The sequence below is a fragment of the Cervus canadensis genome, chromosome 24 (genome assembly GCF_019320065.1).
Source record: "Cervus canadensis isolate Bull #8, Minnesota chromosome 24, ASM1932006v1, whole genome shotgun sequence".
Classification (NCBI taxonomy): domain Eukaryota; kingdom Metazoa; phylum Chordata; class Mammalia; order Artiodactyla; family Cervidae; genus Cervus; species Cervus canadensis.
Window position 1 is genome coordinate 8968044 of NC_057409.1, and position 16685 is coordinate 8984728.

Consider the following 16685-nt stretch of genomic DNA (forward strand, 5'->3'; position numbering starts at 1 on the left):
AGTACTTGATAGGTGGTGAGGAATGGGAGGAGGCTGGGATCCCGGAATGAGCTGCGCTGGCTGCCAGTTTCTCAATCTGCACAGGCCCAAGAAGGCCACTACAGGGCCCGGTGAGCAGCGCTCCGCCCAAAGGCGAGACCAGCCGAGGGGTAGAGGCGACAGCAGAGAGCGGCGACTGGTTCATGCGCAGAGAGATCCGTCCGTTCCCCGCGCCGAGGGAGGCGTGCAAGGGTGGGACACCCGCGCGGCCCTACTTCTGATTGGTCGCAGATGGGCAGAAAGGGGCGGGGCTGGGGCGGGGCGCGCGGCGCGCGGCCTGGCGGGTGTGTTAACGGCCGTTAGGCGAGCTGAGGGAAGCGAGCTGAGGGGGCCGAGTCGCTGTCTGTGGCCGACGCGGTCGCAGCGGTTGGTGTTCCTGAGTGAGGGGTTTTGCTGCCTGCTTTCAAGCCCACGTAAGTCCTCCTCTCTCCCGGGCCTTCGTTGGACTGACAAACCCTGTGCCCTCCTTGGAGAGCCCCGGCAGAGCCTCAGGCACGATCGACCTGCCTCCGTGGGGGGGCCGTGGGAGAGCGAAGAGCATGCGCAGAGCCGCTGAGCTGCCCGCCTTGAGTCTCTCACGCCCCGGCTTTCTGAAATAACGCCCCCCCCCCCCCGCTTTCATCGCCTTGCTCTCTCCGTCCCTCATTCCACAGCAGTTGCGGGACCTCTGTGAGGTACAGTGCCGGTCTCCGTCGCCAGGGCACGGCGGGAGGGAAGTTCCTTGCCCTCTTGGAACGCGTAGCCCTGGGAGAGTAGACGTCAAGCGGGTGGTTGTGCAGGGTGGAAAAGTACGGAGCGCGGACCCCTAGGCACCAACAGGTCTGAGGGGGCTGGGAGCCCTCCCCGAGGAAGCGAATTTCGAGCCAAGATTTGGAGCATGAATAGAGAAGGAAGGTCGGAGGGACCGAGAGCACTCGTGAAGGCCCTGGGCTGGAGTTTCTGAGCCGGCACGGTTTTGCTCCCCCCTCCACAGGCTATTTAACAGTGTCTGGAGACGTTTTGGGTTCTCACAACTCTGGGATTGTTCCTGGCATCCGATGGGTAGGTGTCAGGGGTGCTGCTGAACAGCCTGCAGGACAGCCCTACATCAAAGACTTACCAACCTGAGTGTCAGTAGTACCAAGATTGAGGATCCCTGCTATAGACAGGGAGGAGCTGGTTCTCTGGATGCACAGAAAGTGTGTTGAAACTTATTTATTCAATAGAGGGTGTTCCGCACATTAAATGGGAGGATCAGAACCCTGTTTGTCCTCTGCACCAGTCTACTTCCACTGCATGGCACAGAGCCAGGCAAATAGACACTCAGTAAATTTTGGTTAATGAATTGAATACTGTGTGCTAGGAAGGGAGGAGTGGTGATACAAGGACGATTACGATAACCATGCTTCATTTCTTGCCCTTCGGCCTTGTATGTTTTATAATAATCTGATGGTGTGGTGTGTTTCAGGACTCCTTTGTAAAGGCAACATCTTGGCAAGGATTTGGCTTCTCTTTAGATCTGGTTCGATGAATGATCAAGGCAATGGAAATAGTGTAATGGTGTGAGATTCTTAGTGTGTGTCAGCTGTCTTGTATCCCTTCAAATCCTCTCCTGTCTTGATGTGGTTCTCTCAACAGCTGCCAAATGTGTTCCACACTAAGATTATAATTCTTCAAAGGAGAAATACAACAGTCAAAATCTAGTTCTTGGATAGCAACTTGGGAAATAGAGCTTGGGTGAAGTGAAGAAATTATATGAGCTGCCCCAGCCCCTAAGTGCTTTGGGACTTGCAGCTCTGGCTCTGTCTGAGGTGGAAACTCCAACTTGTGGTGCCTTAGTAACTACCTCATAGGTTTGATGTGAGTATTAAACATAAGACATGATACTATAGAACCTTTAGCACAGTGCTTGATGTGTAGTAAGGACTGGATTACCTCAGAGATATTGTGGGTAGGGTTCCAGACCACCGGAATAAATCGAGTCACAAATTTTTTTGGTTTCTCAGTATGTATATGTTATGTTTACACTTTACTGTTTAAGTATGCAATAGCATTATGTCTTTTTAAAATGTACATGCCTTAATTAAAAAATACTTTATTGCTAAAAAAAAAAAAGCTAACCGTCATTGAACCCTCAGTGATTCGTAATCTGTTTGCCAGTTTGGCAGTAGAGGATTCTGCCTTGATGTTAATGGCTGATGACTGAATGAGGTGATGGTTGCTGAATGTTGGGGTGGCTGTTGCAATTTCTTAAAATAAGACAACAGTGAAGTTTACTGCATTGATTGGCTTTTCCTTTCACAAACAATTTTTCTATAACATGCAAAGCTGTTTAATGGTATTTTCCCCATGGTGGAACTTCTTTCAGAACCAATCAGTCCTCTCAAACCCTGCTGCTGCTCTGTCAAGTAAGTTTATGTAATATTCTAAATCCTTTGTTGTCATTTCGACAGTCTTGACAGCATCTTCACTGGAAGTAGTTCCATCTCAAGAAACCACTTTCCTCATCCATAAAAAGCACCTCTTCATCTTTTAAAGTTTTATCATGAGATTGCAGTAATTCAGTCACATCTTCAGGCTCCATTTCTAATTTTAGTCCTCTTGCTAGTTCTACCACTCCTGCAATTACAATAGTAACATCAAAGATCACTAATCACAGATCACCATAATGGATGTAATAATGATGAAAAAGCTTGGAATATTGCAAGAATCACCAAAATATGACACAGACGCAAAGTGAGCAAATGCTGCAGGGAAAAATGGCATCCACAGACTTGCTCAACACCAGGGTTGCCACAGATCTTTACTTTGTTAAAAAAATAGAATCTGTGAAGCTCAGTAAAGTGAAGTGCAATTAAAAAAAGATGTATGCTTGTACTTAATACATGTTAAATTTGTTGAATTAATTGTTCTGTAGTTTAAACAGCTTTGAAAGTAGAAATCATCAGTGTTGGGTTCTTTTCTTCTGTCTGCCTACATTCATTTCTACCTCTCTTGGCTGTATAATTGGCTATTTGTAATACTTCTTATCCATTCATTTCTCTCACTTTTATCTCAAGAAGTCTGTCTCTTTCAATGTCTCTAAAAATTTCCACCAGTAGCCCATCTACTTGTAAACTTAAGTAGGAAGAAGTTAAGAATTACTTATTCTGTACTGTATTACTCCTTATGGGAGTTTTTTTTTAATTGAGATTTAATTCACATATCATAAAATTCAGTTTTACGTGTGTGCAATTCAGAGGTTTTAGTGTATTCACAAGCTTGCACGGCCATCATCACTATCTAATTTCAACATTTTGTTCAGGCTAGTCAGAAACTCCCTGCCCTCCTCTTAGTCCCTAGCAACCACTCATCTGTTGTCTATGGATTTGCCAGTTCTGGACACTTTATATAAATGGATTCATACAATATATGGCCTTTTGTACTTGTCTTTCTTTACTTAGTATGTTATTTCCAGTGTTCATCCATGTTGTTGCATGTATCAGTACTTCATTCCTTTTTTGCTGCCTAATAATATTCCATTGTATGAATATACCACATTTTATTTGAAAAAGAAAGTGAAAGTCGCTCAGTTGTGTCCATCTCCTTGCAACCCCATGGACTATATAGTCCATGGGATTCTCCAGGCCAGAATACTGGAGTGAGTAGCCTTTCCCTTCTCTAGAGGATCTTCCTGACCCAGGAATTGAGCCGGGATCTCCTGCATTGCAGACCAGTTCTTTATGAACTGAGCTGTGAGGGAAGGTCACGTTTTATTTATCCATCAGTCAGCTAATGGACATTTCTTTCTACTTTTTGGCCACTTTATAATGCTGCTATGAAGATTAATGTACAGGATTTTGTGTTGACATATGTTTGAAGCTACTGAGTCATAGGGTAAATCCATGTTTAACTGAGAGTTCTTTTGTCATCCCATTTTCAACTCCTCTGAATTTGGAAAGGTTTCAGAATTTAATGGACCAACCTTTTTATATTTTAAAGAAGGGGATGAAAATGAGTTTTGATATTGACTGGTATCACTAGTAGGTAGATCATCCTTCTGTGTCACAGTGAAACACTGAATCACATAGTGGCCATAAATGGAAACTGTTTAACTGCACAAAGTTTCTCTTACCCAGTATGTGGAGACCTGGGATTTCAGGGGATCATACAATTTCTGTTGTAGATGCAGTGAATTAGGATTTGTTGTTGTTACTAAGAAAAAACTGCAGAGGTCAGTAAAGCACATTAGGGAAAAAGTACCATATAGCCTTTTTTTTTCCTCCAAAGTTAAATTGCACCCTAAGAATTGTGTTCTGTGGATAGGGTTTGTCCCAGACTCTGAAAGTGAAAGTCACTCAGTCATGTCCGACTCTTTGCAACCCCATGGACTATACAGTCCATGGAATTCTCCAGGCCAGAATACTGGAGTAGGTAGCCTTGCCCTTCTGCAGGATACCTTCCCAACCTGGGAATCGAACCCAGGTCTTCCGCATTGTAGGTGGATTCTTTAACAGCTGAGCCACAAGGGAAGCCCAAGAATACTAGAGTGGGCAGCCTATCCTTTCTCCAAGGGATCTTCCTGACCCAGAAATAGAACCGTGGTCTCCTGCATTGCAGGTGGATTCTTCACCAACTGAACTATCAGGGAAGCCCCATGGGCTCTTATAAATTCAAAGTTTCTAAATTCATAATTTATCTTCCAGGAATTGTACTCTTTCACTTTTTATTAACATAAACTGTTAATATGCCAAGTATAATAAAAGCATTTATTAAGCACTTAATATGTGTCAGACACCATTGTAAGTTAATCCTAAATGAGAACAAATTAGGTCGTTTTTATTCTCATTTTTATAGGAAGGAGCTGAGGCACAAAGATATTAAGAAATTTGCCCAAGGTTACACAGCTAGTACATTGTTCATTTGTTGTTCAGTTGCGTCCAACTCATTGCGACCCCATGGACTATAGCATGCCAGGCTTCCCTGTCCTTGACTGTCTCCTGGAGCCTGCTCAAACCCATATCCATTGAGTTTGTCTTGCCATTCAGCTATCTCATCCTCTGTTGTCCCCTTCTCCTCCTGTCCTTAGTCTTTCCCAGCATCAGGGTCTATTCCAATGAGTTGGCTCATGTCCAGCTTCAAACCTGAACTGTCTGATTGAGAGTCAGTGCTCTGAGCCACTTCTCTTACTCTGTGCTGCCTCTCAAGTACTATACATATATTTGCTATTATTAGTTACAGCTAATTAAAGCTTTTGTTTATACAACTCTTAATCAGACTTATACTGAATTCTTAGATCCTACCATTAGAATAAATATATATGTTTTATTTAAGTAATGGGGAAATGGGAAGAAAATCTCATGTTCCCAGCTGAGGATTAGAGTTCTGCTTTTAACCAAGAATTCTGTCTATCGTTGTATATCATATGACTAACTTTCATTACTGGAGGAATCGGGGAATTCGTTTTATGTTCATCAGGATTGAAGCTGTAATACTTTGCTCTTGTTTTCGTTACTTAGTTTTTTTTCCTACCTCACTCTTCCATCCCATTCCAGTGGGTAAGAGTATCTTTGGCAGCTTTTTAATTAAAATAATATTATTTTTAATTTTTGCAATAATCAGAAGGGTTCTAGACCTTATAGGATCAGTATTGGGAATCTCTGTTTGGTTCTAGGTTTTTTCTTCTTGCTTTGGGAGAAGTAGAGTGAAATATTGGGAGTTGCTTTGCCTTAAAAAAATATCCTTAGGAGTAAAACATGTGGAAGAATACTTGAATACTTTGTGTGCATTTGGCAGTTTCAGCTGAATGAGAATGAATTACAGGGAATTAAAAGATAATGGAGAGATCTGACTGCTTCCTTCGTTTTACAGCTGGCTCAAGTAACTGTGTTCATGGCCATGCAAGAGAAATACCCAAGTGAGAGGATCTCTCATGCCACCTCACCAGGTGAGTAGTCAAAGTTTTCTGGATTAAATTCTGACCATTGCTCTGTTACTTTATAACGGAAATTTCCTTAAAAGGAAATACTGAACAAACAAGCATTCACTGAAATGCTGGTACCAAAAGAACAAAAATGACATGGTGCTACATTGAATAGAAAAATAGATCTCTCTGAGAGAACCACTGTTTATCTCTGGTGCTACATGGCTTCCAACAAGACCACGTGATTAATTATTGGGGGGGGGGCCACATAAAGGATTGGAACAAAATGACTTTGGAACATAGTTCCATTTGAAATCAGAAAAACACAGCATAAATTACTGTGGTCTATGTTGTCTTTGTAGTCCTGTGGGTGGGTCAGTCATCTGCTAGCCCACAAAGATTGGAATTCTTCTTGGATGCCAGCAGTCTCACTTGTGTTGTCACTAGAGATTCAGAAATTTATCTCTAGAATGAATTTAAAGGATTTTGAAAGCTCAGTTGATATCCTAAGTTAATATGTTAAAAGTATATATGTATATTTTGTGCTCGCTAAGGCAGCACATATACTAAAATTGGAACGATACAGAGAAGATTAGCATGGCCCCTGCACAAGGATGACACGCAAATTCGTGAAGTGTTCCATATTTTTTCTAAATAAAAAAGTATCTTAAGAAAAAAGTATATATATATATTTTATATATGTATTAAAACATGTAAATATATATACACACTCAATAGACAACATTAAGTAAAGGGCTTCCCATGTGGGTCAGCTGGTGAATCCGCCTGCAATGTAGGAAATCTGGATTCAATACCAGGGTTGGGAAGATCCCCTGGAGAAGGGAAAGGCTACCACTTCAGTATTCTTGCCTGGAAAACTCCATGGGCAGAGGTGCCTGGAAGGGTACAGTCATACACACTCAATAGGCAACATTTAATTAGATACGGTATATTCAAATAGGAAGTACCATTTTAGAAAAATAACTTTTGCATTCTGGGACATTTATGAAGAAAGAATACATTTATGGAACTAATGATATGTTTTCTTTATAAAAATCTTACGGTGCCTTATAACAAGACATTTTGACAGGTATGTTAGTTTCTTCTAGGCATATGGCCCTGCATGTAGTAAGCACTTTGAAAAAATTCGAGTCATTCGGCAAATATTTATTGAACATCTGCTATGCACTGTCTTAGGACTAAATGTACAGTTTCTTAGGACAGCTATGTATAGTGCAAGTTTTGGAATGCAGCAGTTCCTGTCAGCTCACTGCCTTTCTGTGCGTTGTTCTCTGCAGTCTCTTGTTTGATTGATCATCGCCCACAAGCCGGTGATAGGACACATGGCATAACACAGAACTCACACTTCAGATAATCAATCTCTGTAACTGTACCAAAACACACTTTCATTTCAGCAAATCTTTCTTTTAGAATTGATATATATGGAGAAGGAAATGGCAACCCACTCCAATATTCTTGCCTGGAAAAGTCCATGGACAGAGGAGCCTGGCGGCCTGCAGTCCATGGGATTACATGACTGAGCATGGGTGCATGAGGGTGGAGGGAGATGCGTTGGTAGCAATAAACTGGTAGAACTAAAAAAAAAAGAGAGAATTGATATATTGAGTGGTTGACTAGAAAGATGGTAGAAGTGAAGAAAAAGATTAGTAGTAGTAACAGGGAGTGGTTTCCAGGATGGGGCCCTCATGGATTTTCACTGTTTCAAAAAACCTGACAAATTATACACTGACTGGAGATATAATGCCATATAGACTCACCAAGAAGTCAAATTTCTTTGCTTCTGGCTAGACTTGTGTTAATTTAGTATAGTAACACTGGCTGATCTTACACAGATCAGAGGCTCTAATTTTTGGCTGTGTTTTCTATTAAAGATTGTTACAGATTACTGTGTATATATAAATGTTTTCAAATCAGACAGTCCCCTAAGAGCCAAAAAACAAAAGGAGTTCTTGGGGAAAGTGAGAATGTCTTCAGTAGAAAGTAAACATAAGGGTAGTGAAAAAAGATGCAAAAGTAGGTTGGTTCAGAAGGTGGGAGAAGCACTAAATTCAAATATCATTTGCTTCCCACTAGATCATAGAGTGTGTAGAAACATATTTTACACACTCAGATTCTGACACTTTAAATGGATAAGTACCTGCCATTACCTGTTTGTTTACATGTATCATCTCATATAAAGTTTAGAAAAATTACAGTGATTTTTAAAAAATAATTTGAATTTAACTCTTTGCTAATATGTTCATAAATAAAGTATTTATTGAACAATTCCTATCTACCAGCCCTCAAACAGCAAGCTGACAAAGTCAGATAAATTTCGTCAGTCTTGTTTCATCTTACCTGCTCAGAAATTTTAGTAGTTCCTCTGCATTGCCCCCCAGAAACCTTCAGATTAACTTGTAAGACTTGCCTTGATCTGGATTCACCCTGCCCAGAAGGATATCCTGATTCATTCCCAAGTGGTGATTTTCAAAGGACACTGAATTGCATGTTACCCTGTGGAGCATTTGGAAACATATGGGGGTATTTTCAGGTTTCTCAATGATGGTGGGATGGAGTGAGGTCTGTTACTGGCATTTAGGGGATGGGGAAGGACTAGGGGTGCTTAACCGTCCTATAGTAGGTAGACTATACATTGAAGAATTGTCAGACCCAGAATGCCAAGAGAACCTGTTGAGAAACCCTGTAAGAGGAAAAAATGTGGGTATTGGAATCAGAATAGCATAGGTTCAAATCTCAGCTGTATCCTCTGTAAAACAGGGGTTATAATACTTTTCACTAGGTAGATGAGACCATGTCTGTAAAGTGCCGTGGCTTCTAGATTTCAAAGAATGGAGCTGCTGTTAATTATTACTGTCTCAGTACTCCTGGATCCTTGGTAGGTCTTTTTTTGTGTCTTTGAACATTCTTATCTCTTATGCTATTTCCATTTAGATTTAACTAATTCAGGGACTTCCCTGATGGTTCAGTGGTTGAGAATCTGCCTTGCAATGCAGGGAACATGAGTTTGATCCCTAGTTTGGGAACTAAGTTTCCACATGCCTTGGGGCAACTGAACCTGTGTGCCACAGCTGCTGAGCCCAAGTGCCTAGAGCCCATGCTCTGAGACAAGAGAACCCACTGCACGGAGAAGCCCGGCACCACAGCTAGAGAGTAGCCCCTACTCTCCACAACTTAGAGAAAGCCCACCCGCAGCAATGAAGAGTCCCTATGCCACAACAGAGATCCAGTGCAGCCATGAATGAATGGATGAATGCCTAATTTTAAAAAACACCATTAAAAAAATAAAATTAACTAATTCAGAGTAGCTGAAATAGGCACAGGAGGAAGAAAGGGGTGAAGTATGGCTATTCTCTCACAGGTTTAAGTGGTTTTTTAGAAAAAGTTTTGTGGAATTACACGAGCTGATTCACACTAACAGTGGGAAATGCTGTTTGTTTCAGGTTCCAGCGTGATTCAGAAGGGCAGTTCCCTGGGGACTGAGTGGCAGACCCCAGTTATCTCAGAGGCCTTTCGGAGCCGCTTCAGTCGTTGTTCAAGTGTAGCTGACAGTGGGGACACAGCCATTGGCACATCATGCTCAGACATCGCAGAGGGTAAGTTTGAATTAATGATTTGATTACTAAAATATGTTGTCGTTTTCAGATTGTATTTCAGGTGTATTGTCATTTCCAGAATATTCATAAGTCAGTTTACTCAGAGTCTGTTTGATTCTTCCTGTGCTATGCTCGTCACAACTGGTCCCTTCCTCTCAACTTTTGCTGTTTGTCCTGCCTGAACAACTTCCTAATAGGTTTCTTGGCATGAGGTCTTTCCCTCTCCTGCCAGATTAATCTTCTTAAAATCCTGATTTCATAGTTTCCCTTTTCTGCAAATCCTCAACTGTTTCTGTTACTTGGAGGATAAAGGTCAGAGTCTTCAATTTTGTGATCTGTCCCTATCCCATTAAAACTTTTTTTTTTCAATTTTGTTTATTTATTTTTGGCTGTGCTGGGTCTTCATTGCTGCATGGACTTTTCTGTAGTTGCGGTGCACGGGGTTCTCATTGCAGTATCTTCCCTTGTTGGAGAGCATGGGCCCTAGGGTGTGCCAGCTTCAGTAGTTGGGGCATGTGGGCTCAGTAGCTGCGGCTCCAGGGCTCTAGAGCACATGCTCAGTAGTTGTGGGCACACGGGCTTAGTTTCTCAGTGGCACGTGGAATCTTCCTGGACCAGGGATTGAATCCTTGTCTCCTGCATTGGCAGGCGGATTCTTTACCACTGAGCCACCAGGGAAGCCCCAGACATATTTCTTACTGTCCTCAGGTATATTGTCTTAACTATGCTATGAAAGCACAGAACTTTTTTTTTTTTTTTTTGTGATACCTGGGCTCTTTCCTTCTTTAATCTGGACCCATTTGTGCTATTCTCATCTTCTCTTGCCCCTCCCAGCTATGTTGATCTTATTTTTCATGATTTAGTGAAGTGTCTTGACCAAACTTTTCACATCCCTTTCTCCCATTACTGATCTTCCTTTTTGCAATCTTATACTTTATTTTTTCTGCCACTTGTTTTTGCACTTAAGTAATAGCTGTTAGGCTGCTTTGTAAATAATATATCCCAATAAAAAATTAAAAAGAAAAAATGGCAAAAAGCTGTAAGGTTGTACTTCACAAGAGTATTTTTTTTTTCTTTTCATTTAGATGGTGGGTTCCTAGGAGGACAGAAAATCTAGTGATAATAATTAACTACTGTTTATCAAATACTTTATGATGAATATGGTTTTTTTCATTAATACCATTAAGAATTCTATGCATTTTTTTTTTAAGTGCTTGGTCTTGGTTGCAGCACTTGAGATTTTTAGTTGTGACATATGAGATCTAGTTCCCTGACCAGAGAACAAACCCTAGCCCCCTGCAATGGGAGCATGGAGTCTCAATCACTGAATCAACAGGGAAGTTCCAAGAGATATTTTATTTCCAATCTACAAAAGAGAAAGCTGAATTTCAAAGTGATTAAATGAGCTGATTAAAGTCACAAAACTAATTACTTTGGTACTTTCTCAGATGTTACACCCATTTGGATGGCTATAACCAAAAAGATAATAATAAGTGTTGGTGGGAATGTAGAGAAACTGAAGCCTGTACATTGCTGGTGGGAATGTAAAATGTTGCAGCTGCTTTGGAAAGCTGTTTGACAGTTTCTTAAAAGGTTAAACATAGAGTTGCATCATGGCTCAGCAAATCTACTCCTGGGTGTATATACTCAAGAGAAGATGAAAACATACATCCGCACAACAACTTGTACACAAATGTTCATAGCAGCGTTGGTTAATAATAATAACCAAAAAATGGAAACAACCCAATGTCTATCAGTTAACAAATAGATGATTAAATGTTGTATATTCATATTATAGAATACTGTGGAGCAATAAAAAGAAATGAAGTATGAATACACCCCACAAACTGGATGAACTTTAAAAAATCCATGCTGAGTAAAAAAAGCCAGATACAAAGACCACATATTATATGATTCCATTTGTATGAAGTGTCCAAAATAGGCCAATTTATATAGAGACAGAAAGGAGATTTAGTGGTTGCCTAAGGCTATGAAGTTAGAGTAAATGCAGCATGACCTCTAGAGGGTAAAAAGGTTTTTTTGAGGATGATGAAAATATTCTAAACTTGATTGTAGTGATGGTCACATAATTCTGTGAATATACTAAAAAGCCATTGAATTGTGTGTTTCAAGTGGGTAAAAATTGTATGGTATGTGAACTATATCTCAGTAAAGCTGTTTTAAAAAAAAAAAAGTGGGAAAAAATCTTCTATTTTGAAGAATAAAATACTAGTACTGACTCCTGGGCACCTGGCATTTGATTTGATAGCTATGTATATGGGCATAGTGTCAGTAAATATTGAGTAAATGGAATAGTAGATTTTAATAGACAGGACTTTAAAAATCACTTAATCCGGTTCTTTTTTGCTAAAGAGTAACACAAATTCCACACAGGGTTAAGTAACTTGCCTAATGTCACACAGCTAATTATCAGATTCAGGTCTCCCACCTGTAGTATTCTTTCCATCACTTGTGTAATGAAAATAGAGATTTTAAAAATCAAACAATTGTCTAGATTTTTCCCCCTGTTAAACTGACTGGCTGTATTTCATCCAGTCAAATTGTTACACAGATTGTGTATAACTCTGCATGCTTTTTATATCTTTGGGGAAATATATATTTATATTTCCTTCCTAGTGCATTTTTATTTTTAGTTTTTTTGTCTGAGTGTGTGGCTTATTACCACAACTGATCTCAGTTACCTGACCAGAGATCAACCTGGGTCCCCAGAGGTGAAAGCTCAGGGTCTTAACCACTGGACCACCAGGGAATTGCCAGTCATGTGTTCTTTTTTAAATTATAGTAGTCTTGACATGGTGGCCAAAGCCATTGGTCTAGAAGTTTCTTTTAAAAGGATCTAAGGTTTCTTTTCTGCCATGTTATATACTGTGGTCTTAATTTTATTTTTTGCTCATTTTGTTCATGACTGTATCTTGGTTTATTTGGAGCCCAGTTGACAAGAACATTTGTGACTGGTATAAAATATAGTTCATTAGGTGTTCTTTTTTTCTGTTTAAAAAATTTTTTATTTTATGGTGGAGTGCAGCTGATTTACAATGTGTTAATTTCAAGTGTACGGCAAAGTAATTCAGTTATATATACACATATATCTATTTTTCATATTCATTTCCCATTTAGATTATTATAAAATGTTGAGTAGAGATCCCTGTGCTATACAAGTAGGTCCTTGTTGATTACAATAGTATGTTAATCCCCAAATCCTAATTTTTCCTTCCCCTTTCCCATTTGGTAACCATAAATTCATTCTCTAAGTCTATGAGTCTATTTTCTGTTTGTAAATAAGTTTATTTGTATCATTTTTTTTTAGGTTCCACATATAAGTGATACCATATGATATGATATTTGTCTTTGTCTGACTCAGTATGATAATCTCTAGGTCCATTCATGTTACTGCAAATGGCATTATTTCATTTTTCTTTCTTTTCTTTTTTATGGTTAAGTAATACTCCATTGAATATACGTACCATATCTTTAGGTTCATTTGCTGATGGACATTTAGGGTTTTTTGTTTCGTTTTGCTTTTCCTGGTCGTGTTGTGCAACTTGTGGGATCTTAGTTCCCCAACCCAGGATTGAACCCAGGCCTCGGCAGTGAAAGCATGGAGTCCTAACCATTGAACTGCCAGGGAATTCCCCATTTAGGTTTGTGATTCTACCATTCATTAAGGTGTTTTACCTTGAAGATTCTCAAGGGACAGGATGGAGGTAGATACCTGAGATTTCAGAAGTCTTTCAGTTTTTTGACAAAGACAGAAGTCATCACTGGCTTATTTCAGACTACCGTACTTCATAAGCCAGTAAGGGATATAGGCAGATGTGATCAAAATTTAGCAATAGCTAAGTCTACCTCTTACTAAGAAAGGACGGTTGCTAGAAAGAATGAATTGCTTTTCATGGGGGGTGGGAGTTGAGGGGACAGGGAGTATGTTTGAGGAAAGGAGAGATTTAGAGATATATCCTTGAAGTGGCAGAAAGCCAATGATTTGGTGAATTGTAAACTTTTCTAAATAATCACATAATTCAGTTCAGTTGCTCAGTCGTGTCGGGCTCTCTGCAACCCCAAAAACCGCAGCACGCCAGGCCTCCCTGTCCATCACCAACTCCCGGAGTTCACCCAAACTCATGTCCGTTGAGTCAGTGATGCCATCCAACCGTCTCATCCTCTGTCATCCCCTTCTCCTCCTGCCCTCAGTCTCTCCCAGCATGAGGGTCTTTTCAAATGAGTCAGCTTTTCGCATCAGGTGGCCAAAGTATTGGAGTTTTCAGCTTCAACATCAGTACTTCCAATGAACACCTAGGACTGATCTCCTTTAGGATGGACTGGTTGGATCTCCTTGCCATCCAGGGGACTCTGAAGAGTCTTCTCCAACACCACAGTTCAAAAGCATCAGTTCTGCGCTTAGCCTTCTTTATAGTCCCAACTCTTACATCCATACATGACTACTGAAAAAACCATAGCCTTGACTAGACGGACCTTTGTTGGCAAAGTAATGTCTCTGCTTTTTAATATGCTGTCTAGGTTGGTCATAACTTTCCTTCCAAGGAGTAAGCGTCTTTTAATTTCATGGCTGTAGTCACCACCTGCAGTGATTCTGGAGCCCAGAAAAATAAAATCAGCCACTGTTTCCACTGTTTCCCCATCTATTTGCCATGAAGTGATGGGACTGGATGCCATGATCTTAGTTTTCTGAATGTTGAGCTTTAAGCCAACTTTTTCACTCCCCTCTTTCACTTTCATCAAGAGGCTCTTTAGTTCTGCACTTTCTGCCATAAGCGTGGTGTCATCTGCATATCTGAGGTTATTGATATTTCTCCCGGCAATCTTGATTCCAGCTTGTGCTTCCTCCAGCCCAGCATTTCTCATGATGTACTCTGCATATAAGTTAAATAAGCAGGGTGACAGTATACAGCCTTGACATACTCCTTTTCCTATTTGGAACCAGTCTGTTGTTCCATGTCCAGTTCTAACTGTTGCTTCCTGATCTGCATACAGGTCTCTCAAGAGGCAGTTCAGGCGGTCTAGTATTCCCATCTCTTGAAGAATTTCCCACAGTTGATTGTGATCCACACAGTCAAACGCTTTGGCATAGTCGATAAAGCAGAAATAGATGTTTTTCTGGAACTCCCTTGCTTTTTCAGTGATCCAGGGGATGTTGGCAATTTGATCTCTGGTTCCTCTGCCTTTCCTAAATCCAGCTCGAACATCTGGAAGTTCACGGTTCACGTATTGCTGAACCCTGGCTTGGAGAATTTTGAGCATTACTTTACTAGCGTGTGAGATGAGTGCAGTTGTGTGGTAGTTTGAGCATTCTTTGGCATTGCCATCCTTTGGGACTGGAATGAAAACTGATCTTTTCCACTTCTGTGGCCACTGGTGAGTTTTCCAAATTTGCTGGCATATTGAGTGCAGCACTTTCACAGTATCATCTTTTAGGATTTGAAATAGCTCATATTCAAAAATCACATATCTCATATGCTAAATTTGAATCACCTTTGAAAATTATAGAAGACAGTGACCCTTTTGAAAATGTGTTGCTGTTTTGTTTCAAAATGCTCTAAAACACAAGCCTGACTTTAATGTAACTTGACATTTTATAGTACGTTTTCAGAATCACACAGTTTCCTTAATGTAAATAGATAAACTCAGTAGGTAAATGACAAATGCTGACAGACCTCATTTTATCATCCATAGATGGACCACACTCGCCGGCAAATTAGAGAAACAATATTCTTTTGGGCAATTGGTACCTTTCTTCTTGACTTCGGTTTTGGCATTACTACTTTGGGCATTATGGGCTCAAAACTGAATTTGGTGAAGTCGTGAGAGAGAGTGGTGCCATGGAGGGAGAATGGGAGGAGGTGTTGCTGAGTTCAGCGTAGTAGCAGCCCTCATAACCAAAATCTTACTGCCTTCTGTTCCATAATTATATTTAGAGAGTCGGGACCCTTGATGAGAGAATATTATGGTGTTATTATGGGAGATTTCAAGTAGAGAGCTTTCTAGTCTTAGAATCTTCATCACCACCAGTCTACCTTAACCCTGTTGACCTGTTCTGTATTTAAGTTTTGGGACATCAAAAACGGTGTCCTTTGACTCTTGAAATGTCTGTCTTTCTTGGTCCTGAGAAGCTGATGCATGTCATCAAAAATTACTGGTGGTTTTGTTTCTTGTTTGTTTTTACTATGGTATTTTATATATCCCCATGATCATCTGAGTAGAGGACATTAGATACTCTGCATACATTATAAGGGATAATTTGGCTTGCTTGTTTTTAAAGAAGTGCTTACAAACCCATGTGAGAAGATGATAGCAGATCTATACCCATTTAATTCTGGAAAAGGTTAGTATCTGTCCTCATTAGCTGAGTGTGTTGTGTTGGTTGATGGAAAATGAAACAAATCAGAGATCTGTTCTCCACGGTAGATGTTGCTTAGTTTGGAAAAGAATATTGGACATAGTTGAAAAAGGAAGACATTTTATTCCTTGTCTCCCTCACTCAGTTTCCTGCCTGCTAAAGGTAACAGGTATGTTTCCTTAGTTTCCTGCCTTGTACTTTGCTTGTAGCTCACTGCCCTGTGTTAGTTCTATGACCTTGTAGTCCTCTTCACAGCAGCACTTGAAAGTTGGAAATAGTAAAAATATGAACCTTCTGCAGCAGAGCCAACCAGAGGGTTGTCTCCCAAGACTAGGCAGGAGCTAAAGGAAACATAAATCCAGTCTCAAAGAAAGTGAAAAATCACATTTATATACAAACAAGGGGGTAAATAAAAGGCAAAGTAAAAAATAGAGGATTTCAGTGTTTACCAGTTGAGAATGCTCACTGCGCTAGAATGAAACCTGAGAGTTGCTAAGAATAACTTCACATATCCTGGCAGTCAGGTCTGGCGTGTAGGAGAGAGAGCAGAATCCTGATTCAGATGTGGTGCTCCCTGCCCCAGATACACAGCCACACTATCCAGTTTGCCTTATTCTTTGGATAGTTTAGATTCATTGTTCACCTTTGCTGTGGAGCTTTTGGAGATTAAAGAGGATTCTGGCAGCCCTTGGAAAAGACATTTTTATTAGATTGGATTATAGCTTATAGCCCAGCTCTTGGAAGACTCGGACTTAATCCAGTTCCCTTAAGTAAG

General features: G+C 40.4%; 1 protein-coding gene and 1 non-coding gene across 5 annotated transcripts in view; both read left to right on the forward strand.

Annotated features, from left to right (window-relative positions):
* The first annotated feature begins 313 nt into the window (after positions 1–313).
* CEP85 (centrosomal protein 85) overlaps positions 314–16685 on the forward strand; it is a 38049-nt gene continuing 21677 nt past the window's right edge. For 2 of the 4 annotated variants that reach the window (XM_043444868.1, XM_043444870.1), the window contains exons 1-3: positions 314–452; positions 5869–5944; positions 9382–9534. In XM_043444868.1, the coding sequence (XP_043300803.1) occupies positions 5890–5944; positions 9382–9534 (208 nt within the window). In that variant the 5' untranslated portion in view covers positions 314–452; positions 5869–5889. Of the gene's footprint in view, positions 453–535; positions 714–5868; positions 5945–9381; positions 9535–16455; positions 16681–16685 lie in introns of those variants that run through there. The other 2 variants (XM_043444869.1, XM_043444871.1) reach the window with 2 other exon arrangements.
* Positions 6463–6569, forward strand: LOC122426958. Its single transcript, XR_006265304.1, has one exon. It is a non-coding gene; the product is annotated as a U6 spliceosomal RNA (small nuclear RNA).